The sequence below is a fragment of the Bufo gargarizans genome, chromosome 4, assembly GCF_014858855.1.
Source record: "Bufo gargarizans isolate SCDJY-AF-19 chromosome 4, ASM1485885v1, whole genome shotgun sequence".
Lineage (NCBI taxonomy): Eukaryota > Metazoa > Chordata > Amphibia > Anura > Bufonidae > Bufo > Bufo gargarizans.
This window is the reverse complement of record NC_058083.1, coordinates 498121097-498146442: the sequence shown is the minus strand read 5'-3', so window position 1 is coordinate 498146442 and position 25346 is coordinate 498121097. Positions and strand designations below refer to the sequence as shown.

At 47.5% G+C, this 25346-nt stretch overlaps 1 protein-coding gene across 1 annotated transcript in view; it reads right to left on the bottom strand.

Annotated features, from left to right (window-relative positions):
• The window catches only part of THADA (THADA armadillo repeat containing), a 579731-nt gene that overhangs the window by 499744 nt on the left and 54641 nt on the right, over window positions 1-25346 (bottom strand). Inside the window, exons 15-20 of the mRNA XM_044289288.1 lie at window positions 24045-24168; window positions 21607-21758; window positions 19464-19686; window positions 15484-15619; window positions 13391-13527; window positions 10560-10721 (exon numbers count right to left, since the gene is read on the bottom strand). Coding sequence (XP_044145223.1) covers window positions 10560-10721; window positions 13391-13527; window positions 15484-15619; window positions 19464-19686; window positions 21607-21758; window positions 24045-24168 — 934 coding nt within the window. The remainder of the gene's footprint in view (window positions 1-10559; window positions 10722-13390; window positions 13528-15483; window positions 15620-19463; window positions 19687-21606; window positions 21759-24044; window positions 24169-25346) is intronic.

Sequence of the window (25346 nt, the reverse complement as noted above, 5' to 3'; positions counted from 1 at the left end):
CGACAGTCGGACCGTATCCAAACTGGTGCCACAGGCAGACACCCCACCAGAAGGGGGGTTAATATCCACGGTGAAAACTAGTGCATATGGCAATCCTGTACCCTATGGGAGAGCAATTAGCACCCGAGACAGGAGGTAATGGATACAGTACCCCTTGTGACCAGTGAGAATGGAATCGCTCCACCAATGGAAGGAGCTAATGAACACGGCAGGTACAGAACCCAGTGGAGGTACAATTCCGCCACCTACAGAAGGGGGAATGCACTGAAAATAGTGTTATTGTACCTAGTCCACCCATGGCAGGGGACAAAGTATAAAGGTGAACACCGTATCGTAGTGGTGCAACTATACCGCCTAAGGAAGGGGGTAATGCCCACGACAAGTGCCACTGGCCACCGTAGACGCAACCTAAGGAGATTGATTCGGATTCACGTCAAGGCCCGAATCAGTGATTCTCCTCACCCCCCACTTCGGGCGGACCCACTCCCGTGAGAGAGGGTGCACCCGAGCGTGACCCTGGGAGGAAGGGAGGGGGTGTGGAGATATCGAGGAGAAGTCGACCTGCTGTGGTCCGCTTGCGCGCAGGTATATGCATTAGAAAATCGCCCCTAGCAGTCGCGGACTGCGCAGTTGGGGCTTATCAACCAAACTACCTGGGGGTGGATTGGGAACAGAGGTCCCGTATACAAAAGGAACCCGCGGAAAATGATCAACCCAACAACCCTAGAGGGTGGATTGGGAATTTCCAGTCTTTTCCCCCCACTGGAATCGCGCAGGTGGGGAATTATCAACCAAACGACCCCATGGGGTGGATTGGGAATTCCAGAGGTTCTCCACAGTATGGCTCAGGTAGAGAATATCGACCAAACGGCACCGGAGGATGGATTGGGATCCCGCAGAGATCCTTAACTGAATTGCGCAGGTGGAGAATTACGGGAATACTTCAGCTGTCCTCCTGTGAGTTGCGAAGGTGGAGAGTTATCAACCAAACGACCCCAGAGGGTGGAATGGGAATTCCAGAGGTTCTCCGCTGTATTGAGCAGGCGGAGAATTATCAACCAAACAACCCCGGAGGGTGGATTAGGAATTGTGGAGGCTCTCCGCTGTATCGAACAGGTGGAGAACTACCAACCAAACGACCCCGGAGGGTGGAATGGGAATTCCAGAGGTTCTCCACTGTATTGAGCCGGTGGAGAATTATCAACCAAACGACCCCGGAGGGTGAATTGGGAATTGCGGAGGCTCTCCACTGTATTGAACAGGTGGAGAATTATCAACCAAACTACCCCGGAGGGTGGAATGGGAGTTCCAGAGGCTCTCCGCTGTATTGAGCAGGTGGAGAATCATGACCAATGACCCCGGAGGGTGGATTGGTAACTGCAGCGGTCCTCAACTGCATTGCACCGGTGGAAAGAATCAACCAAGCTTCCCCTGAGGGTGGGTTGGGAACTGTCAGAGGTCCTCCACTGGACTACGCAGGTGGAGGATTATCAACCAAACGGCCCAGAGGGCGGAGTGGGAAACTACGGTAAGAGAGGTCGTCACATGTCCGGGGCAGGACACGGGCCCATTTTTGTGCCGCACAGTCAGAGTGGACATGACTGAGGGGAGTAGGGCCTGAATGGAGGTAGACATTTATTTCCAGCTTCATTTAACCTCTTTTTTTTTTTTTTTTTTTTTTAAAATGGTCTGCCTAGCCTCAAGTGGATAAGAGGCAGGAAGGGGTTAACAGTGCAATAAGCAATTTTATTTTTCCCAGGCCATCCAACCCCTGATAATCCGGAGCTGGCCCAACAGAAGTGGCTGGCCGGAAAGGGTTAACCAATAACGACATTAGGTCCAGGGGCGGTGCTGATGGGGGCGGGGCAGCGGCAGCTAGGCGGGAAGAATTCGCGCCAGCCCGCCACCCTCCCCCTCTGAGTCGCGGCCTAGCAGGTCGCGAAACCAGGGCCTAAAGAGCGGTCCTCAACTGTACCGATGCACAGCCACCCCGGACCCTCCCCCTCTGTACTGAAGTCAGCCGGAGGGTGGAGGGACCCGGAGCGGAGCGCGACACACATCCCGCCTGAGAAGCCGCACCGCAGCCGGGATGACAACAGGGGAAGGAAGCCTATAGGCCCCAAGAGAAGCCGGGGCCTAAATTTGCAGCGGCGCCCGGAGGACCGGGATGTTCACCCCGCGGCCGGAATCGTGACAGCTGGAGGTCCATGTTAAGTAAGTGCCCCTCGGCGCGAGACTACCGCAAGGGGTCAGATGTCCGCGAACAGCCAGGGGCGTTAACCCTTTCGGAGCTGCGTGCGTGACGCCTGCTCCCGAAAGAGTAAATTAAAGGATACTGCAGCCAGTGGAGACGGACTGCGCCCAGTCTTTCGCCGGAGGTGCCCGGGGAGAAGATACATTAACCCTCTAAGAGCCGGAAACAGTCGGCCTAGAGGGCAAGTGAAAGGGGGACCGCGTGTCGCATGGCGCCCGCCGGATTAACCCCTTCTCTCTTTTAGGGGTCTTGTCATAGTTGATTAAAGCCCCCTGGCCGTTAACCATAGGGCGACCCAGACTGTCAAAGATGGAGGGAGGGGGAAGAGGTCTTCATACTCACCTAGTCCCATGTACTCACCTCTCTCATCCTCTTCTCTTCACCCTCCCGAAGTGGACCCTCAAGGTCACCTTTTCCAGCAGGGTCACCTCCTCAGCAGCTGGCACCGGAGTGGCAGGCGTCTGGTATGGCGGGAGGGTCTTCTCTTTGGCGGACCTAGGTGACCCCTTGGCTGGCGGGATGCAGGGGAGCGAGGCTGCCCTGGTCCACTTTGTCTTCTGTGGGGGAGGCAGCAGTGCGGAATCGGCACTGGCGCAACTCGACCCCGGGAGAACAGGGAGGCGAGGCGACCACTGTTGTCCCATCTGAAAAATAAAATCTTCAGGAGATCCCTGCAGAGCAGGGAGGTCTTGCCTCCTATTGACACTAGAGAAAACTGAAGCTCTCTCTCCAGGCTGGAGGGGGTATAGCTACCAGGGGAGGAGCTAACAGCTTTATCTAGTGTCAACGCCTCCTAGAGGACATAAATATACCCAAGGTCTCTGTGTCCCCCAATGAATATGGGCGAGAAAGTGGGGCTATATATACCTCCCCCTTTTTCTAGGTCCATACTGGATGAGATTATGAATGAGATCTCACAACTGCCCCAAGCCCCCTTTATTATACTAGGGGATTTTAACGCAGTTCTGTACAATCCACTGGACAGGCTCAAACCTCCAAGTAGACTCAATCCATCACTATAAAACTGGGCGACAGCACATCATTTAGAGGAGTTGTGGAGATGGAGGAACCCCAACGCCAGGCACTTCTCGTGTTATTCGGCCTCTCGAAACATTATGTCACGTATAGACTTAGCACTTGGTAGTCCCGACTCTCTACACATGGTAAGAGAAGTTAGTTACTTGCCAAGAGGAATATCGGATCATGCCCCAATACAGGTGCCTTTGGTGGGCCCAGCCAAGATGCCAAGATATGGAGACTCAATGCTATGTGGTTAACAGTACTCCCGGTGGAAGTCACTTGTAGAAAGGAAATGGAGGAGTATTGGAAAGCTAATGAGGGGTCTTCGAATCCATTAACGGAATGGGAGGTGTGTAAGGTGATGAGAGGTGTGAGTATTTCGGCTATTGCTACTCATAGAGATGGGCTGCGAAGCACGAGAAGCCGGCTGGATGTTAGTCTAGCGGAAGCGGAGGAAGCATGTATTAATGACCCTAGTGATGAGCTACAAGAGAAATGTCTCTCTCTCCAGAGAGATTACAAGTTACACCTCACTGAGTACACTAGGAAGGGGCTTCTTGCGCGGCAACAGATTTTTTTCAGACGGGGACAAAAGTGGCAGATCACTGGTGTATTTGGCCAGAGTCGAAACCCCTCAGACTGTGGTAACGGCAATTAAGTCTGATACTGGAGTGGTGGTGTCTAAACCAGAAGAAATATGTGCCCAATTTGCATTATACTATAGTAAGCTGTATACTTCGAACTATCTTCCTGTGGTGGACAACTCAAAGGTTTACTTAGATCAGATTGAGTTCACGGGGCTGTTTAGGGGGCATAGAGAGCTTCTGGATGCTCCAATCTCTGCTACCGAGATCCGGATGGTCCTCACAGGACTCCTGGTCCGGGTGGCTTCCCTGCTGAGTGGTGTAAGTTATACGATGAGGAGCTTGGTGATCGTTTAAGTTCAATGTTCGATTATGCACTAGAGGCATCCGAATTGCCACCCTTCTTTTCTGAAACCCCTATAGTGGCGATCCATAAAGCGGGGAAGCCTCCTGACCAGTGTAGCTCATATCGGCCTATCTCTCTCTTATAAATTTAGACGCTAAGATTTTGGCTAAGGTCTTGGCTACACGGCTGGCAGAGGTTATTTTATCCATAGTGGGACCAGATCAATCTGGTTTTATGCCAGGGAAATCCACCGATATTAATCTTAGACACCTCTATACTAGATTGCAAATTCCACATGACAACGTAGGCAGCAGAGCTATAGCCTCGCTGGATAATGAGAAGGCCTTTGATTCTGTGGAGCGGGTCTTATTGTGGGAAGTCTTAAGCAAATTTGGGTTTCCAGGGAAGTTTCTGAAATGGTTAAGTCTTTTGTATAGGCAACCTACAGCTCGAGTTAGAGTGAATGGATACTTAACTGAATCATTCCCTCTTCATAGGGGTACACGTCAGGGATTTCCCCTGTCCCCGCTGCTTTTCACGCTGGTGATAGAGCCCTTATCTAGCTTGTTAAATAAAAGCAATAGTATAGAGGAATGGAATATAGCAGGGACCACCGAGAAGTTGTCCTTATATGTGGAAGACATCTGGGGGACACAGGGAGGTCGCTGGAGGCGGTTAATGAATATGGTGGGTCCTCGGGCCTAAAGGTAAATTGGGCTAAATCTGCGCTCTATTTGGTGGATCAGGACTATAAACGGGTTGTCTCACCTCATTAAAAACTTATGATTGTGGAACAGTTTAAATACTTAGGGGTAATAGTACATAAGGACATTCACCAATTTTTCCCCCTTAATATCTTACCAGCATATATTGCCCAGAAACTGAAGGCATGGGAGACCCTCCCTCTGTCCTTGGTGGGCCGTATAAAGATCTTCAAAATGATAATCCTATCTTAGGCTACTTTCACACTAGCATTTTGGGTTTCCGATAGCGAGATCCGTTCAGGGCTCTCACAAGCGGTCCAGAACGGATCAGTTTGCATTCTAATGCATTCTGAATGGAAAAGGATCCGCTCAGAATGCATCAGTTTGCATCAGTTCAGTCTCCATTCCGCCTGCAGAGTTTTGGTGTCCATCTGATGAAACTGAGCCAAACTGATCCGTCCTCCATTGACTTTCAATGGTGTTCAAGACGGATCCGTCTTGGCTATGTTACAGATAATACAAATGGATCCATTCTGAACGGATGCATGCAGTTGTATTATCTGAACGGATGCGTTTGTGCAGATCCATGACGGATCCGCACCAAATGCGAGTGTGAAAGTAGCCTAAGCTGCTTTATCTGTATAGGGCGACACCAACAACCCCTCAGAAATCTCATTTTGTGGCGGTTGACAGGATGCTAACCCCCTTTCTCTGGGCCAATACGACACCACGACTCTCAAAGCGCCTTGGGTGTTTAGCATTGCCGGACATGTATAAATACTACTGTGCAGCCCAATTAACATATGCAAGGTGGTGGGCGAGAGCAGACGCCAATAACCCGGCAACAGTATTAGAAGCAGCACTCCTGGGGTCTTATGAGCCCTTAACAAGTTTCCCATACAGAGCGGGCAATTATTCAGTTAGGTGTCTTACTTCTAATATGAAAGTGGTCATTAAAGTGTGGAATCAACATGCCTGGGTGTGGGGTGTGGGGTTTGGTCTCCTGTACTGCCATTGTGGAGGAATTCAAGATTACCGGAGTTGCAAAAAAAATGCAGGGTTTTGAGTTCTGGCCCCAGCATGGTATCAAATATTTGACCCAGATATATTTAGGGGGACTGTTTAAAACTATGTGGATTTGAAAAAATGAATCCCACCTGCCCTGGACCTGTCTTTATAGATATTTCCAACTAAGGCATGCCTGTGCTGAACAATTTGGGAGAGGCGAAATAAAGATAGAATACGGAGAGGTTGAAGAAATTGCTAGACAAACAATACTACGCAAGCCAATATCTTCTATTTATTTGGTATTGTTGAACCGACCGACATCCCCGTTGTCCAGCGCCCTAGTGAAGTGGAAAGCAGACGTTCCAGGTCTAGAGGACAGACATGGGAAGGAATTGATGCATAACTGAAGAAACACTGTCATATGTGCTAGGGAACAGCTGATACAGGGTTAAACGGATACACCGGGCTTATTTAACTCTGGTCAGATTACAACGAATGCGCAGGCTTTCTAGCTCGCAATGTACTAGGTGCAATGGAGAGAGGGGCACTATTTTATATGGTATGGGACTGACCGGTAGTAGCGGGGTACTGGTTAGCGGTCCACGAGTTCTTAAATCTGAAGTTAGGATTACCGGCGATATGCTCCCCAGAAAATAGCTTGTTAGGACTGGTTAATGACCTGCTGCAAGCCAAATATCCCAGGATATTAGACAGTCTTTTGATGTTTTATGCTAGGAAGGTTATCCTGCTGAACTGGAAGCCTACTGTCCAACACTGGGCGCAGCTTATAGAAGCCGCCTTGCCAATGTACAAACTGACTTACATTACTAGGGGGAATCCAGAGAGATCTGAGAAAATTTGGGGCCCGTGGTTGGCCGCTGGGGTAGCGGTGCTCTAAAACAAGATGGGGCCTGCAGTGCTTCGGTGGTGTGTATGTGCGAGCGAATGGTAATTACAGTCATCTTGTAGTTATCGGGATGTAACGGCAAATCTATGGGCCAAGCAGAGAAATACTGGTGATATTTTATGAAGTCCTCTCTATTGTACCAAGTAAGCTGTTGTATTGTCTTTATGGAACGTATGACATGTGGGCTGCGAGCTATGTTATGTATGACAAATAAAGACTATTAAAAAAAAATGTATATAAAAAAAGTAAACAGTAAGCTCCCCCTAGTGGTGACAGAAGACAGCAAGAATGTGATCATTTCACTGTATGTCTGGACAGTTAGGCAGCACAGATCAGACCTTAAAGCAAACCTACACTTTGGGAAAAAAAAAGTTGGATATGTCAGAGACGTATGGCTATGGTGGGGGTCTGACTGGTGAGAACCCCACTGATCAATAGAACGAGGGGAGAAGCGCTCACATATACTGTAACTCTCTCTCCTTGTAAAAAAGATGGAATCGAGACAGCCCCACAGACTTCAATTGAGCCAGTCTTGCTTCTTCCACTGCAGTGAGGAGAGAGAGCACGCAATATCAGAGCGCTCCCCTCACCTCAGTCTAGTGATCGGTGGGGGTCTCAGCACTCACAGCACCACCAATCAGAACGTCTGATATGTCTCTAAGGTTTCTTTCACACTGGTGTTCCATACTAACGCCGGAGATGCGGCCGCAGCACGGCAAACATGCAGAGAGGTGGTCGGACAGAAACCTCAGCACAAGAGGCACCTGGACGAGCCTAACGCCAGTGTGAAAGAAGCCCAAGACGTTTCAAAAAAGTTTGCCGAAAACTCCAGGACCCTTTAAACGTTACAGGTGAACTTCAAAGAACAGCGACAGCGTTGCGAGGGTCAGCAGAGAGGAGTTTGCCATCCAGTAGATGTGCACTGCTGTGATAAGCGTGCTGCGTGCTTGCAGTTTTATAGGGAAGGTAGACTAACTACGTTATCTTACACATCCATATAGAAAAGGACTATGGAGAGTTAGGAGGAACGCCTGATGTAACGTCTCTATTGTTTTACAGAGGTTCTGCTCTGCCGTCTGGTACTCAGAAAGCCGCACCGTATAAGTACAGCTCGTCCTGGTGAACCTTTGACAAGTCAAACGTATAAACAGAGGCAAGGACGTCCTTCACAAAGAAACGAGACGAGCGCTCACTTCGGTTACAAGAAATTATTCATTACTAACCTAAAGATCCCGGTTTACATTGAAATATCTAGCTTCTTTCCCCATTATGCAGAAATTAGACCGCAATCTACACATCTGCCACCTGACCTTGAGCACAATACGGGCTGGTGATGAGCCTATGTAGGAGCAGAGCCTCCAAGCTGCTGCTGCAGTGCCACAGCGCCACCAAGTGGCCAAGTAAAGAATGGGAAAACCTACTTTTGGTGACAATACGCACTTTGAAGGAGTATTAAGGGAAGTGCAAGGCGGCATTCACAGGTCTTGTGTGGACACTGCGGTCAGTGATGATATAGCTCCATCTCTGTGATAACACCAAACTACCTGAGCACAGGACGGGTGGCGCTCTCGTGGCCGCACATAAGCACATGACTGCAGGCTTTGAATTTACAACTTTTAATGTTCGTGTTGAAAAGACATGGGCAATAAAACGTTTCTACACATTTCTGGACATCAAAAGGGTAATTCTCTTTTAAAGGGGTATTCCGGTTGTTAAAAGTTATTAGATCGGTGGGGGTCCTACCACCGAGACCCCCAGCGATCACAGGACCTCTCTGAGCCCTGTTCTTGTGATTATTGGGGGTCCCAGCAGTAGAACCCCCACCGATCTAATAGGTAATCCCTATCCTGTGGATAGGAGATAACGTTCAACAGCCGGAATACCCCTTTAAGGATGTGGTGAGTAAATCAGGAAATGGAAGATGCACTTTTCTATATTAGAGGAGTTATCACTATCACTGATCGTGGGGGTTCAACCGCTGGGACCCCCAATAATCATGAGAACTGATGTCCCGCCATCTCCACCGCTTGAATGGAGCAGTGGTCGAGCATGTGCACTACCAGTCCACTGTCTCTTCATTAAGAGGCCTGCCCTCAGTATATGGAAGTCTCTCCTCCAGTATACAGTAAGTGTATGTGTCTCTTTCAAAATATGTGGTATGTCTATCACTTTCTCAGTACAGCGGTCTCTGCAGGTCTCTCTGTATATAGCTCTCAGTATAGTTGTCTGTATATCACTCCCAGCATAGTTCTCTCCTAGCATAGATGTCTCTCTGTGTCTGGCGCTCTCTCTCATTATAGATGTTCCTGTGTAAATTGATTGCGCTGTACATCGCGCTCTCCCTCTCGCGCTGTACATCGCGCTCTCCCTCTCGCGCTGTACATCGCGCTCTCCCTCTCGCGCTGTACATCGCGCTCTCCCTCTCGCGCTGTACATCGCGCTCTCCCTCTCGCGCTGTACATCGCGCTCTCCCTCTCGCGCTGTACATCGCGCTCTCCCTCTCGCTGTACATCGCGCTCTCCCTCTCGCTGTACATCGCGCTCTCCCTCTCGCTGTACATCGCGCTCTCTCTCTCGCTGTACATCGCGCTCTCTCGCTGTACATCGCGCTCTCTCGCTGTACATCGCGCTCTCTCTCTCGCTGTACATCGCGCTCTCTCTCTCGCTGTACATCGCGCTCTCTCTCTCGCTGTACATCGCGCTCTCTCTCTCGCTGTACATCGCGCTCTCTCTCTCGCTGTACATCGCGCTCTCTCTCTCGCTGTACATCGCGCTCTCTCTCTCGCTGTACATCGCGCTCTCTCTCTCGCTGTACATCGCGCTCTCTCTCTCGCTGTACATCGCGCTCTCTCTCTCGCTGTACATCGCGCTCTCTCTCGCTGTACATCGCGCTCTCTCTCGCTGTACATCGCGCTCTCTCTCGCTGTACATCGCGCTCTCTCTCGCTGTACATCGCGCTCTCTCTCGCTGTACATCGCACGCTCTCTCTCGCTGTATATCGCTCTCTCTCGCTGTATATCGCTCTCTCTCGCTGTATATCGCTCTCTCTCGCTGTATATCGCTCTCTCTCGCTGTATATCGCTCTCTCTCGCTGTATATCGCTCTCTCTCGCTGTATATCGCTCTCTCTCGCTGTATATCGCTCTCTATATATATATCCATATAATATAAAATACAGCAGTGGACGACGCAGTAAATATAATTTCATGGATTATTTTAACTCCTTCCCCTGAATCCTTCCCCTTCCATTATCTCCCATCCTCCTCTGGGCGCAGGTGCATCAAGTCAATCCTCATTATTCCCACCATGCTATCGATCGGCGCCGCTTATATCTTCATACAGCCGTACACAGTGGCGCGGTACAATATGTAAGCGAAAACCCATGCTGCTAAATCTCCAGCGGCAAGAAGTGGAATTCCTTCACTTGTCGGCTCTCCTTAAGGCTGAAGACGCTGATCAAAGCCAAGTGAGACCAGAAGGAAAATGCTAATTGACAAGGGCAGAAAGGAGGGATAACTGCGGCTTGTTTACCGCTGGTGCGGAGAGAAAATCTGTCCCACGTGACCCAGGGACCAGCGTCCTAAAACCTGCGCCACCCGTTCCCCCAGAATATGGGCCAGCGACAAACAAACTGTATGGAATATAATTAATGCCGCAGCGCATCAATGGACTTTGTCACAAGCTCATCAACCTAGATGACTAATAAGGGTTTTAATTGCTTTAATTACATGTCATTACCTTTCATTTCTGCACCGAGGGCATCGGACGGTACATGCTCTTCTGGAAGGGCCTGGGAATGTAGGTCATAGTCTTGCTGTAATATTCTTGGCTCCCTGAAGTAGTCATTCGTGTCCCGGGGTTTGATCTCACTCATTATCATGTGCAACTGAGCTGCGGCCTCTGGGAGAGACAATGACAGTAGTCAGAGAGGGACCGGGAGCCGAAAACTGGCTTGGACTCTCAGAGTTTACCCAAAAAAGGGCCAAAAGGCGCAGCGTTCACGTCTGAGAGGCTTGCAATGAGACAGACGCAGCTCAAGATGGCTACAAATATAATAGAAACTTATTGCAAATCTGACACATATTTACTACAGAGACTTGATGCTGATGGATGTGCCCTGGATGCACAGGGGCTCATCTGCATGTGGCTGATCCCCCCCAAATTCTGTGTAGAAACCGCAAGGATAAATAGAAAGTAAGGCTACTTTCACACCTGCGTTTAGGTGCGGATCCGTCTGGTATCTAAACAGATGGATCCGCACCTATAATGCAAACGCTTATATCCGTTCAGAGCGGATCCGTTTGCATTACCATGAACAAAAAAATGCAACAAAATTTTTTTTTGTTCATGATAATGCAAACGGATCCGTTTTGACTTACATTGAAAGTCAATGGGGGACGGATCTGTTTGAAAATTGAGCCATACTGTGTCAACTTCAAACTTCCCTCCCCATTGACTTACATTCTAAGTCTGGACGGATCCGTTTGCCTCCGCATGGCAAGCAGCGTTCAGGTGTCCGCCTGCTGAGCGGAGCGGAGGACAAACGGTGCCAGACTGATGCATTCTGAGCGGATCCGCATCCACTCAGAATGCATTAGGGCAGTACGGATCCGATCAGGGCCGCTTGCGAGAGCCTTCAAACGGAGCTCACAAGCGGAGCCCCGAACGCTAGTGTGAAAGTAGCTATACTTAGGCTTCATGTTTGTATTTCTGCAAAAATCTGCAGAATACAGATACTTTCTGTTTGCATTCTGCATTTTTCTCACTCCCATTAATAGAAAGTGCTGTTCTTGTCCGCAGTACGGACAACTGGCTGCTGTTTTAGTCCCACCTTAGATATTCATGGCGTCTCCATAAATAACATGGAAATGAACCTTTTGGACGGTTCAGTCCTAACGAGTGTAACTGAGGAAGTCCCTGTCCCTGGATGTTACCGACGGCTCCGAAATCTTGAGGGGTCACCAGAATTTACCCAATAAAAGCTCAAGGACTCTGGAATGAGAAGTGATTAGTCTACACCAGGGACGCCCAACCTGCGGCCCTCCAGCTGTTGCAAAACTATAACTCCCAACATGCTCTGCTAGCTGCAGGCTGTCCGGGCATGCTGGGAGTTGTAGTGTTGAAACAGCTGGAGGGCCGCAGGTTGGGCATCCCTGGTCTACACTAAATATATGGCCTCATCGAACTGAAATAATCAGGTATTACGCTCGATTCACATACAGCATTTCGCAGCGTTTCCCACGCCGCTTTTGTTGGCGTTTTTTCTTTACACAAAAAAAAAAAGGAGACGGATATTACTTTAAACTCTATCTTTGTTTTTTTGTTTGGTTTTTTCCTCCCAAAATTCTGGATATGGCTTTTGTTCAAATGCAGTTCTTTGTAGGACTTTGAAACTTTAGAAAAAATGACAGCTTTAAAAAAAACATCAAAACCTAGTAAAAAAACAAACAAAAAAACTGTATAAAACGCACTATTGTGTTTCTTTGTTTACTGTGTGTGTGAGGGAGATTTACTAAGCTAAATGCCTCAGAATTTTTGCCAAAAATCTGGCGTATAGGCATTGGACCACACTTCGGGTTCATGCACACGACCGTTGGATGTTTTCCGGTTTGTAAATTGCGGATCCGCAAAACACAGATACCGGCTGTGTGCACTGTGTATTTTGCGGAACGGAACAGCTGGTATCTAAAAGAACAGTCCCATCCTTGTCCGTAATACGGACAATAATAGAACATGTTCTATTTTTTTTGTCATTTCCGTTTTTTGGGTGGCCCCATTGAACTGAATGGTTTCACATGAATGGTTCCGCATTGTGTGCATGAACCCTTACTATGAGTTTTAGACTCTTTTTGCGCCTTGCCCAACAAGGGAGAGACTTACTGGGATCTAGAGGGTGGCTTAACTAGAAAGGTGTCTTAAAATACGACACTGAACCAGAAACGCGCCAACTTTATGGCACAAAGTGAGCCAACGTAGACAAACTTGTCCAGCCATGGACCAAATTCATCGTACAGAAGGAGCAACTGTAATAAACCTGGCGCAACTTTAGACTGCCTGTCCTAAGTTTACCCCATCTAAATATTAGAGTGCAACTAGTAAAAGTTGCTCCAGTGTGTGCGAAGAACGCCTTAAAGGGGTTGTCTCAGTGCTTAATACTGATGACCTATCCTCCGGAAATGTCAGTCCAGTCAGCTGTCTGACAGCGCACCGCGGCCTCCTCCTAGGCCAGTTCATCAGTCACATGTTCTGGTTGAAGATCAGTCCTATTCAAGTGAATGGACCTGGGCTGCAATTCCAAGAACAGCCACTATACAATGGATGGCGCTGTTCTTGGTGAGCTCAGATGAGACCATGGCGCCCTTCAAACAACTGATGATGGGTGTGGTACCACCCCCCCCATGATCAGGTATTGATGAGCATAGGTCATCAATATTAAACACTTTTTTCTGATCAGTTAATTTAGGGGACATATAGTGAAAAAACAAAAAACAAACTGTAATTCAGAAATGCTGCAACATCCAAGCAACATGGCCAGGTAATGACATGTAATAGTAATGAAAGTCCGTTACCCGATTCTGTGTCCATTGGCATAAGACCCTCTGGTGACGAACTATGGACCACTGGCGAGACGACAGCAGAAAGCCGATAAGACGCCGAGATCAGCCGTGATACAAGTCGTCTCCACTGCTCCACATCGGACAGGTCCCTGTGTACAAGGAGGATTTATTAATACACTGATGTCTCCAGATTAGTGACACCATTGGTGGCTCAGGAGCTACACGCAGGGAAAGTGTCCATATTGCAATCGATACACATCTATAGACCCCTAAGTATTGTTGGGAACGTGTTAGGGCCCGTTTGACACTTGCTTTGTGGCATTCCGGTTTTGAGATCAAGCAAAAGATCTCAAAATGGGGCCAAAACGGTTCCGTTTTGTCCACATTCATTGTCAATCAGGATGCATTCAGTTCCGTTTTGTTGCGTTTGATTGGCCAGGCTGCAAAACGGAATAAACCGGATCCGGAAGCAAAAATCTATGTAAATCACCGACACTGGATCCCCCCAAAAAACAGATTCATCAACCAATAAACTTACAATGGTTTTAGTGCCTGATCCGGTTTGTTCCATTTCAATGTAACACAACCGCATAACGGAAAAGATCCATCCGCATGTGTTAACATCCAACTGAACTATTTTGTTCTGGTTTTAGGATCCTCTCCCGGGTCTCAAAACTGGAAACCAAAACGCAAGTGTGAAACAAGCCTTAGGCTACTTTCACACTAGCGCTTTTGGCGGTTCCGTCATGGATCTGCAAAAACGCTTCAGTTACAATAATACAACCGCATGCATCCGTCATGAATGGATCCGGTTGTATTATGTCTTCTATAGCCATGACCGATCTGTCATGACCACCATTGAAAGTCAATGGAGGACGGGTCCGTTTTCTATTGTGTCAGAGAAAACGGATCCGTCCCCATTGACTTAGATTGTGCGTCAGGACGGATCCGTTTGGCTCCGCACCACATGGCGGACAGAAAACCGCTGCAGGCTGGTGACTGAACGGAGGCAAACTGATGCATTCTGAGCTGATCTTTTTCCATTCAGAATGCATTAGGGCAGTGTTTCCCAACCAGTGTGCCTCCAGCTGTTGCAAAACTACAACTCCCAGCATGCCTGGACAGCCTTTGGCTGTGCGGGCATGCTGGGAGTTGTAGTTTTGCAACAGCTGGAGGCACACTGGTTGGGAAACACTGCATTAGGGCAAAACTGATCAGTTTCGGACCGCTTGTAAGAGCCCTGAACGGATCTCGCAAACGGAAAGCCAAAACGCCAGAGTGAAAGTAGCCTTAGGCAGTGTTCACGCTGTGTGACCTACTTTATAGCAGTCAGAGCTCAGGCTTTTCTTGTACAGATTTCAAAGCTATCCCTTGATAGACATAGATTTAAAGGGGACCCAATCAGCAGGATCAACCCTATTAAACCAGTGTGCTGCAGGCTAGGGTCGATCCTACTGATTAAAATAACACCTCTATCGTATAAATCTGTATTGCCGTTACAGAGATATATTAATTTTAAGTAATATGCTGATTAGGGCTTCAGTGCATCAAGGGGTGTGACCTAGCCCCTCAGTGCACCGAAGCTGCTCCACATTCACTACTTAGCCACACCCCTTCCCTTGACATACTCATTGTGCTCTTGCCTGACCCTGTAATCCTGCGCATGTGCCATAGATCCCGTAATCGACGCATGCACAGGACATGTCCTTTGAGGTTTCCCAGCTGCCAAAATGATCTTGGCAGTGTGAAAAACCAAAAGGAGATGTACCGTGCATGAGCCGAATATACGGTTAACAGCACAAAGATGACGTCTGGCCCGGTCCGTCATGGGAAGGGGCGTGGCTAAGCAGGAGCAGTGAAGAAGCTGCTGTGCTCCAAGGGGCTAGGGCCCACCCCTGGTGCACCAAAGCACTAATTAGCATATGAACTAAAAGTAGGCTATATCTGCAACGGCAACTGAAGTTTGGCCAATAAAAGGTATTTTTTAAATCAGCAGGATCAACCCTCCCAGCCAGTATGCCTGGGTGTAATGCATATGCACTGGATTTTGAGCAAAAATGGCTTCCTAGGGTGGAAATTTACATCAGCAGGCTCAGATATCTTACCCCACAGAGAAGTGCTGCAATGCGCCAATGATACAGTGCATGCGGCCATACAATGGGAAGGAGGCTGCTGCTTCTAGCAACGATTTCTCCGCCTGCACCACTTCATAGTCAAGGCTGTCTAACAGAACCCGAATAACTAAAAAATAATAATATTATAAATACAGACATGAAAAGACCAAGAAACCTAGGAGTAATGTCTATAACAATTAATAAAAAGTTAATATTTTATAATATTTAAATGGTATTTGGGGTCAAGTGATGGTTTCTTGTGCAGTTATATTTATAAGGGTCCATTCACACGTCCGCAAAATGGGTCCGCATCCGTTCCGCAATTTTGCGGAACGGGTGCAGACCCATTCATTTTGAATGGGGCTGGAATGTGCTGTTTGCATCTGCATTTGCGGATCCGCATCCGCACTTACGCATCCGTGCTTCCGTTTCCGCAAAAAAATAGAACATGTCCTATTCTTGTCCGCATTTTCTATTATAGTGCCAGCAATGTGCGGTCCGCAAATTGCAGAATGCACATTGTCAGTGTCCGTGTTTTGCGGATCTGCAATTTGCGGATCTGCAGAACACTTAAAGAGGACCTTTCACCGATCCTGACATTGTGAACTAAGTATACAGACATGGAGAGCGGCGCCCGGGGATCTCACTGCACTTACTATTATCCCCGGGCGCCGCACCGTTCTCCTGCTATGCCCTCCGGTATCTCTGGTCACAAAGTTATGGTAGGCGGAGTCTGCCCTTTTTCTTCAGTAGCGCTGGCCAATGGCATTGCAGAGCTCACAGCCTGGGAGTAAACAACCTCCCAGGCCGTGAGCTCTGCGCTGCGATTGGCCAGCGCCAGAGCAGAACAAGGGCAGACTCCGCCTAGTATAAGTTAGTGACCGGAGATACCGGAGAGCATAGCGGGAGAACGGAGCGGCGCCCGGGGATAATAGTAAGTGCAGTGAGATCCCCGGGCACCGCTCTCCATGTCTGTATACTTAGTTCACAATGTCATAATCGGTGAAAGGTCCTCTTTAAGGACGTGTCAAAGGACCCTTACTTGGCAACATATCTCCAGTGTGTTTCTATCACATACTAGTGGTATAATTCTCCTACGTTGAACATCATTACAATTATAAGTCCTATGAAGTAGCTCTATAAGAATCATAGCTCAACAACCATTCACATAGCAAGTTAAATATGACCACTAGGGTGTGCACTTGCTTCATACAGATTTATTATGGAGTTCAACGAAAGCTGTATAAATTGCAATACAGTGAGCTCCCCCTTGTGGTGGACACAGGCAAGGGAATTTTATAAATTAAACGGGTTGGCTCATCTCAGACACTGTTGGCATATCGTTGGGATATGGCATCAGTGTCAGATAGGAGCGGGTTCCAGAGGTGGGACCTACACTTCTCTCCAGAATGAAGGAAAAGGAAAGCTCTGAAAACAGCTGAGTGAGCGCAGTCAGCTGTTTTTGGAAGTCTCATAGCGGTGAATGAGAAGCTCACCACACAAGGGGGGCCGTTCATCTCTATGGCGCTGTTTTCGGAACTCAAACTGGAGGGTGGTCGCACATGTGCAGCTGCTCTGTTTACTTTGAAGGCCTATTCCAGAGACAGCAACAATACGCCATCAATGTCTGAAATGGACAAGCTCCTTTAAACTCTACACTTGTGAGAAAAGAAGCAGAGGACTTGGAGCTAGGTGAACACTGGTGAAAGGGGAAGCTCTGATCCCTGAAAACATGGGGGGGGCTCCAGATGGCGACCATAATGCCGTTGCAGGAGCTGATAGTTCTCTGCCCCGCCGCCGATGTTCTTCTCAGCAGCGTAGTGGAGGAGGAGTCTCTCCCTCCCCGCTGTGCTGCTGCTGCGATCAGTGGCAGTTAACCCTTCAGGTGCGGTACCTGAGGGGTTAACTGCAGCGGATTGCAGCTCCCTGTCATAGAGGTCGGGTGCCGGCTATGTGATTCCAGCACCCGCCTCCGTATTAACAGGTCAGTTATCTTCATTGGTGGTGCAGTGTGTGTGTGTGTGTCAGTTATCTTCATTGGTGGTGCAGTGTGTGTGTGTGTGTGTGTGTGTGTGTGACAGTTATCTTCATTGGTGGTGCAGTGTGTGTGTGTGTCAGTTATCTTCATTGGTGGTGCAGTGTGTGTGTGTGTCAGTTATCTTCATTGGTGGTGCAGTGTGTGTGTGTGTGTGTGTGTGTGTGTCCCCCACCCCAGTGTGTGTCCCCCACCCCAGTGTGTGTCCCCACCCCACTCTATATGAATATCTGCCCATTTGGTTAATTTAGGCTAGGCATGCACCAGTTTTTGTTTGGCCGGATCCCATTATCGTGAAAAGGGTGTGGCGGTGAACCGCACTATCCAGCTAGGCCAGAGATGGTGAACTCCGACAGGCTGTTCATCTGTCGGATAGCTTTACGGTAGATGTGGAACTATCCTTAAAGGGTACTTGACTTTTCAAAAAAAAAAGTTTGGATAATGGCTGTGCTTCTTTGTACAATCATAACTGTGAAGAAACGGTTATATTTGGGCTTCTCTTTTTTTTTTAGCCATATTATTCCCTGTTTCAACTGCACAGCTAGATGCATTTCACTCAGAAGCAGGGGCCATCTCCTTTCTGTGCACTGTACTGCAGTAACCTCACATTCCACTACTTTTGCTTTCTTTTTAGAAAGCCAATAAGAAGGGAGAGATCACACCTACAGACATGCCGGAGCTTCTCAGATCTTCAGAAACAGATTAAAAGCAGTACGTCTATCAGGCTTAGGAGCCCCACTAGCTCTATCACGCCCCCACTTCTTCTCAGCCATCATCTGAATCTCTGTTACCAGGGACATATCTTAGGCTACTTTCACACTGGCGTTTCTGTGTCCGCTTGTGAGTTCCGTTTCAGGGCTCTCACAAGCGGCCCAAAACGGATCAGTTCAGTCCCAATGCATTCTGAATGGATAAGAATCTGTTCAGAATGCATCAGTTTGGCTCCGTTCAGCCTCCATTCCGCTCTGGAGGCGGACACCGAAACGCAGCTTGCAGCGTTTTGGTGTCCGCCTGGCGATGCAGAGCCAAACGGATCCGTCCTGACTTACTAAGTAAGTCAATGGGGACGGATCCGTTTTCACAATATGGTGCAATTGAAAGCAGATCCGTCCCCATTGACTTTCAATGTAAGTCAGGACGGATCCATTTTGACTTTAGACTTTTTTTGTTTTTGTTTTAAGAATAATGCAAACAGATCCGTTCTGAAGGGATACAAGCGTTTGCATTATCAGTGCGAATACGTCTGTGCAGATACAAGACGGATCCGCACCGAACGTAGGTGTAAAAGTAGCCTTAGCTGACAACAGGAAGCGGACTGAAAATTAGGTGGAAGCGACACCCCCTAGTGGCCATGACTTTACATATTTTTTCAGGTGGATGCAGGCATATTTTTTAATTATGTGTTTTAGTAATTTGCTCGTTACACCACTCTCAGTCTCTATTAAAAGACACTGTGTGAAAGTACAGTGATTCTTTAAAGAGAAAATCCAGTTACATTGACCTTCTGTATTAACCAAAGTTGGAGGGGAGTACTAGGCGATGAAGATGACCAAGTTGGAATTTAAGGTTTTGTTAAAGAGAGATTCGACTTCTAGGGCCGACCATACACATAAGATCTCTGTCTGGCGAATGCTCATCCAGCCAGCACTATCAACCCCCGATCCCTCCAATACTCATGCATGCTCGCATTCTCAGCAGGAAGATGGGAGGAAGCCGCTTTCAGAAAGCTTTGGCAGCAGCTTATCTCTCTAAAATTAAATGGATCTGGCAGTTGACCGATCCTTCTCTCATCTGCTGTCGGGGGCCGTCAGAAGACCCGCACGCACATTAGATGGTTGGCTGGTCCGTCTCACATACAGCATACATTTATCCAATTTATATTTTATTTCTATAAATATAATCAAAGTAACAATGCAGTAACGCAGTGACAACTAACCCATAAAGGTGTTTCTCTCCACAAAACTGCTGCCGTCAAAGCCGAATGGCTGATAGTTAGCGGCTTTGTGCCCGTCTTGTGCCAACTGATCCAGAGCGGCCTCCAGGAACTCCTGGTGTATCAGAAAATTCAGCAAATAGGAAGCAGTTACACAATCAAAGTGCTTGGTGCTCGTGCTTAGACTCATCGCTGCTTGAAGAAGCACCAGAAGTTTCTCCGGCTCCTGAAAATTAAAGGAAGATGTAAATCTGTGCGCTATTTATCCACCCATTTGGAAGGTACCTTAAAGGGAACCTGTCAACATTGAACACGGTGTCTGAGCTGCAGACAGCAGGTTATAGAGCTGGAGGAGCTGAGCAGATGGATATATAGTTTTATGGAAAAACATTTAGTAAAACTTGTATTTTATTCATTTAAATTCATGCTGACTCTGGGCTTTGGAGTCCAGGAGGCGGTTCTATCAGTGATTGACAGCTGTCTCTGTATACAGAGTCATAGAGGGAAGGCTGTCAATCACTGATGGGACCGCCTCCTGGACTCCAAAGCCCAGAATGAGCTGGAATTTAAATGAATAAATGATGCTGAATCTTTTCCCATACAACTATATATCCATCTGCTCAGCTCCTCCTGCTCTATAACCTGCTGCTGGCACATTACTTTGCACTTTCATGGTGACAGGTTTCCTTTAAAGGCTATGTCGCCCTTCTCAAACAACTTTTATCCTCCCAATTCATAAAATGAAGTTCCAACACATTACATCTTTCACTCACAGCAGCAGTAAAGACTGACAACGGATTACCTGTTTATATAGGAATTTTATCCCCCTGTGCTGACTGCTACAGTACTGCCGGGGAAAAAAAAACTGCCAAAAATTATTTTTAAAAAATATGTTTTCTTTCACTATTTACTAGTTAAAGCCCTTTCTGACCAATACAGTGATCTACTTCTAGCCCAGAGTATTTGCTACAATTGCTGTTTTTTGGAAGAAAGCAGCAAAAAAAAATCGAATTCTGGATAACCATAATAATTTATCAACATGATTACCTATACTTTTATCATTCACGTTGCCATGTGTGGTCCGTGTGACCGCCGCATTTCTGACCGCGGCTCATGTCAATCGAACTCGCTGCATCATGGTGACCTAGGATGCTGTGAGTTCTAGCCCAACCACAGGTCTATTGTCCCATACTGAAATGATGCTGTGAGTACAGGACAGCAGACCTGTGGTTGGCCTGGAACTTGGAGCACCACAGATGTTGCAGCGATTTCGACCCACATGAGCCATGGTTGGTCTGGGAAATGCAACAGTCACATGGAGCGCACACGGCCATGGATGCAGCCTTAGGAGTCATGTTTTAGAGGTTTTGACCCAGCAATACCGGAATCGTGTATAAGGCTACTTTCACACTAGCGTTTCTATTTTCCAGTATGGAGATCCGTCATGGGGTCTCAATACTGGGGGGAAAAAACACTTCTGTTTTGTCCCCATTCATTGTCAATGGGGACAAAACGTAACTGAACAGAACGGAATGTTCCAAAATGCATTCCGTTCTCATACCGAAGAGCAAACCGCAGCATGCTACGGTTTTCTTTCCGTCATGGGATGTGGAGCAAAACGGATCCGTCATGACCCACAATGCAAGTCAATGGGATCCCTTTTCTCTGCCACAATAGAAAACGGATCCGTCGCACATTGACATTCAATGGAGTTCATGACGGATCTGTCTTGCCAATGTTAAGGATAATACAACCGATCTGTTCATAACGGATGCAGATGGTTGTATTATCAGTAACGGAAGCGTTTTTGCTGAACCCTGCCGGATCCAGCAAAACCGCTAGTGTGAAAGCAGCCTAAACCTGTGTACGGCCATCGTATATCTAAAATTAAAGTAAAATTTGCCTTCAAATGGAGCTTTTTTTTTATTTTATATCACGTCAAGTATCCGCTACTCCCATTTGCTGCTGCACACCTACTCCTAGTTTCTCTGTCGTTTCTTCCCTAACCAGAGATGATAATTTGCAGCCGTAATAACATGGTCTAATAATTCCAGCTTTAAAGCCGCAGTGTGCGGTATCCAGAGCGTCCACCGTCTATTGTACGGCCGTGGCCAAAGGGCTTTTGTTTGAGCACGGCCATAATTACCTGGAGGCCTAGAACAGGAGGGGGCAGCGCTCTCAGAAGTTCAAAGGCAAGGAGTTTCACTTCCTCAAAGGTGTTACTGAAGCACTCTAGGAGAGCGTGGACATTGTTACCGCTGACCGACCGAGCGAACTGAAATACGGTCTGACAAGAGCCTGTGAATAGAGATCATTAGTAAGGAAGAAATCTCACTAATACGTTTCTGCTTCACCAAAGCTTGTTAAGCTTTACTGCTCCCAATAAAGGGGCGCTGGGAGCTGCAGATGTGAAGCACCATGTACAGACTTCTAATCAAGGACTCCATTAAATGCAGATGTTTCCCTTCCCCTCATACTGAACATTTGTGTTCGCTTTTGCTGCCGTCATGGGGGGGGGGGGGGGGGGACATGCTCTCGCCTCATGCCCCATAGCGGTGAACATGCCCGGTACATACAACAAGGGGGATACAACGGGGAAAAGCTCGGGGCTTTCTACTTTACTGGTGTGCGGATAACCAGGCACAAAGATATTTCCGGGGGAAATGTTTAGGGCAGATTTAAGCCGCCTTTACTGTTCAGCATTGTAAAAAAATGTCATTAATTTCAAGCATTTTTTGGTGGTGGAGGGGTTAATGTGTTCCAGGGATTTCTGGTTACTGGTAATATTTTGGGACAAATGCTGTTTAAAACCATTTCAAAGAGCACCAGAGGACCCCCTTAAATTCATACAATCCGTTTTGGAGGGGTAGAGTTCAGGTGAAATATTAAAGGGGTTGTTCGGGACTTGGACATTCAGGGCCTGTCCTCGGGATAGGTCATCGATAGAAATGAGCGAAGAGAGCGTCGGAGGCTACATCCAAAGCCGCTTCGCTATAAAATTCGTTATAATACTGTACAGAGATTCCTCTCCGTACAGCATTAGAATGTATGGGCTCCGATGAGCCGAAGTTGAGCGAGACTTCGTTGAATAATTCTGTAATTGATTATTACAGTGAAAAACCACTTTAAAACTTGGAACTGAACTCGGCTCCGGTACAGAGTGGTACCTTGGATCAGAAGCAGAGTTCGGTTCAAAGGTGTTTCACTGTAATAATCAATTACCGAAGTCGCGCGTGGACTCATCTCATCTAATTCTGTAGGGAGAAGGATCTCCGTACAGCATTATACCGAATTTTTTGTAGCTTCCGAAGTTGCTTCGTTCATCTGTAGTCGTGACTATCGGATTGGAAGGGGTCTGACACCGAGCTTTTTCGGGCAGCCGTTGGCAGCGGGCGTTATACAGTGGACAGATGTCTCTGGTACTGGCGTACTGTAGATGAATGGGAGCTGATCTGCAGTACCCAGGCACGGCCACTACGCAGTGCTTCCAGTTTCATCCACTGTATGGCTTCTGGTACTGGCAGATGGGGCTGCTGCCGTCAGACCCCCACCGATTTGATATATCCTGAGGACAGGTCATCAATATGGAAGTATCAGAAAACCTCTACAAAGGACTATAAACAGCCAAATGACACCTTCTCTTAAAGAGGAAGTCCACTTACAGAAGGACTTTTCAAATGTCCCACTAGGCGTAGTCCTCAGAGAGGATGACCGGTTCAGCTAAGAAGGGACGGAACAGCTACAAATGGCGTCCCTCACTCTGGGGGACCAGACATTACCAAGACAGCACATCATAAAGCCTCCCCCCTTGGTGGGACCCCAGACAGTGAACGGTAATCTGGGGTAAACCTGGCCGTAAGTGTCCACACAGATCTTTATCTTTTTCCGTAAGTGTCCACACAGAAGTTTTATGCCAGCAGAGGTCTGTCTGCTTCTTTATGATTGAGACCTTCATAATCTGAACAGTGGGGATCGACACCCCACAACCATGCCGATCAGCTGTTTCAGGAATTCAGCGCCAGAACCACACAACTCCGTCTATTGTGCAGTGCTCCAATGAATGGGACCAGCGTTGTAGTAACCAGATCATTCCACTGCACAATAACCGGAACTATGTAATCACTGCGCCAGGGCTACTCTAAAATGGCCAATCAATGGATGCGAGGGGTGTAAGACCCCCGCTAATCAGATACTGATGGCCGATCCTGAAGGCCATCAATAGTAAAGGAGTAGACAACCCCTTTAGGTACAGGCAATATAAAAATACTGTTACTGAATTTTGTTGAATTACATGTAATATTTTTTGGGGTTAACAATAAACTTAATATATTTGCACAATTTGGCCTGTGTAACCAAAGCGGACAGAGTCTTCCAGAAGGTTTCTCCTCTCTCCTGTCTTGGACTGAAAGTATCAACCATATTATACCAGGACTACACCGAATAGGAATCTGCTGGAAGCACAAAACCCAAAAAACTGTTTCTCGCAAAAACCGTCCATTTCAGAATTCTTCTATTTAGTTTTTTTTTGCAGCCTTTGAGGATTTTCCCAAGACTTTTGTGCAGCTTTTCCAAAGTACAGCTCACCTGGTACAACAGGGAACGTCTCGGCGATGGAACCTAAAATAGTCAAGGCTGAAAACCTCGTCGGATGCGATGAACCAGGAAAAAGTGACTCGAACAGATAATCTGTGATAGAGGACATAAATTCCTGGAAAACAAGAGAGACACAAAACAGCAAACGGTAACATCTGGGAACGCGTGGAGTGTGGGAAAGAACAAGAACTGATAGGCAGCGGGCCGGCGTGCCCTTAAGCATCACAAGAGATGTCGGGACCCCAAAACAACCTGCACAATTAGTACCCTGCGCAGCACTCAGCTCTCATTTATTATGACAGGCTTAAAGGGCAAAGGGCCAAAGACATTTTCAGATTTGCAACAATTCCTGCAGGGTCGCTAGAAGTGCTATGGCTGATTCACACTTCTGGTTCCAGACGGGGATTTCTTTAAAATGCTATGTCTAACTTGTCAGATAAATTTTGGAATTGTTCCAATGCAGCTACAATAAAAAACAAAAAACAAAAAAAACAACATACCAACCTTGTAAATACCATAAAGTTAATAAAAAAATACAAAAAACAGTTTCATCTGATACTGCAAACATCTGCTATTATTTTCCTTCTGGCTAAACTAAAGACAGTAGAAGAGAGGGCAGACAGAAGGCATTAAGGCTGGCCATATACTTTAGATAGCCTTTAGCTGAACGCTCCTTCAGCAGACAGTGGACAAGCATGCCTGGCTCAGCTGAGCTTGCATGTGTTCTGAATGGCTGCAAGGGAGACCGCTGCTGCCTCACATCTCTGGCAGCGGCTTGTCTCGCTTGAGAATAAAAGGATCAAGCATGTTGAAACCTAACAAGGACGATCCTTCTTTCCCAACACCTAGCTGTCAGGAGAGAGTCAGGGGTTGGCCAGCCCGTCGGAATGGTTGTGTTCAGCAGAAGGTCAGGTTTGCAGTCTGGGGTCACAGAACCCACATAGGACTACAGGATCCGACTACACACAGTTTGTTTGTAGTCTGTGTCCATGGAGACACCAAGATCTGTAAAGGAGCTGCAGACACAAAAGGGTTGGAGATTTCTGATAAAGACGATTGGCAAAGATGCATCATCTCAATAAAAATGAAAGCGTAAGTGTGCCTCCGGAATTGGACAGCATTTTATTCTGTGGTTTCTTCTAGATTTGCATGGTAAATGTGGTTAGTACTCCTCGGGCGTGAACATCTGCATTAAGCATGTCCTATTGTTGTCCGCAATCATGGACAAGAATAGGTATTTCTATAATGAGACGTCCGTTTCGTAAATTGCGGAAAGGCACACGGACGGCATCC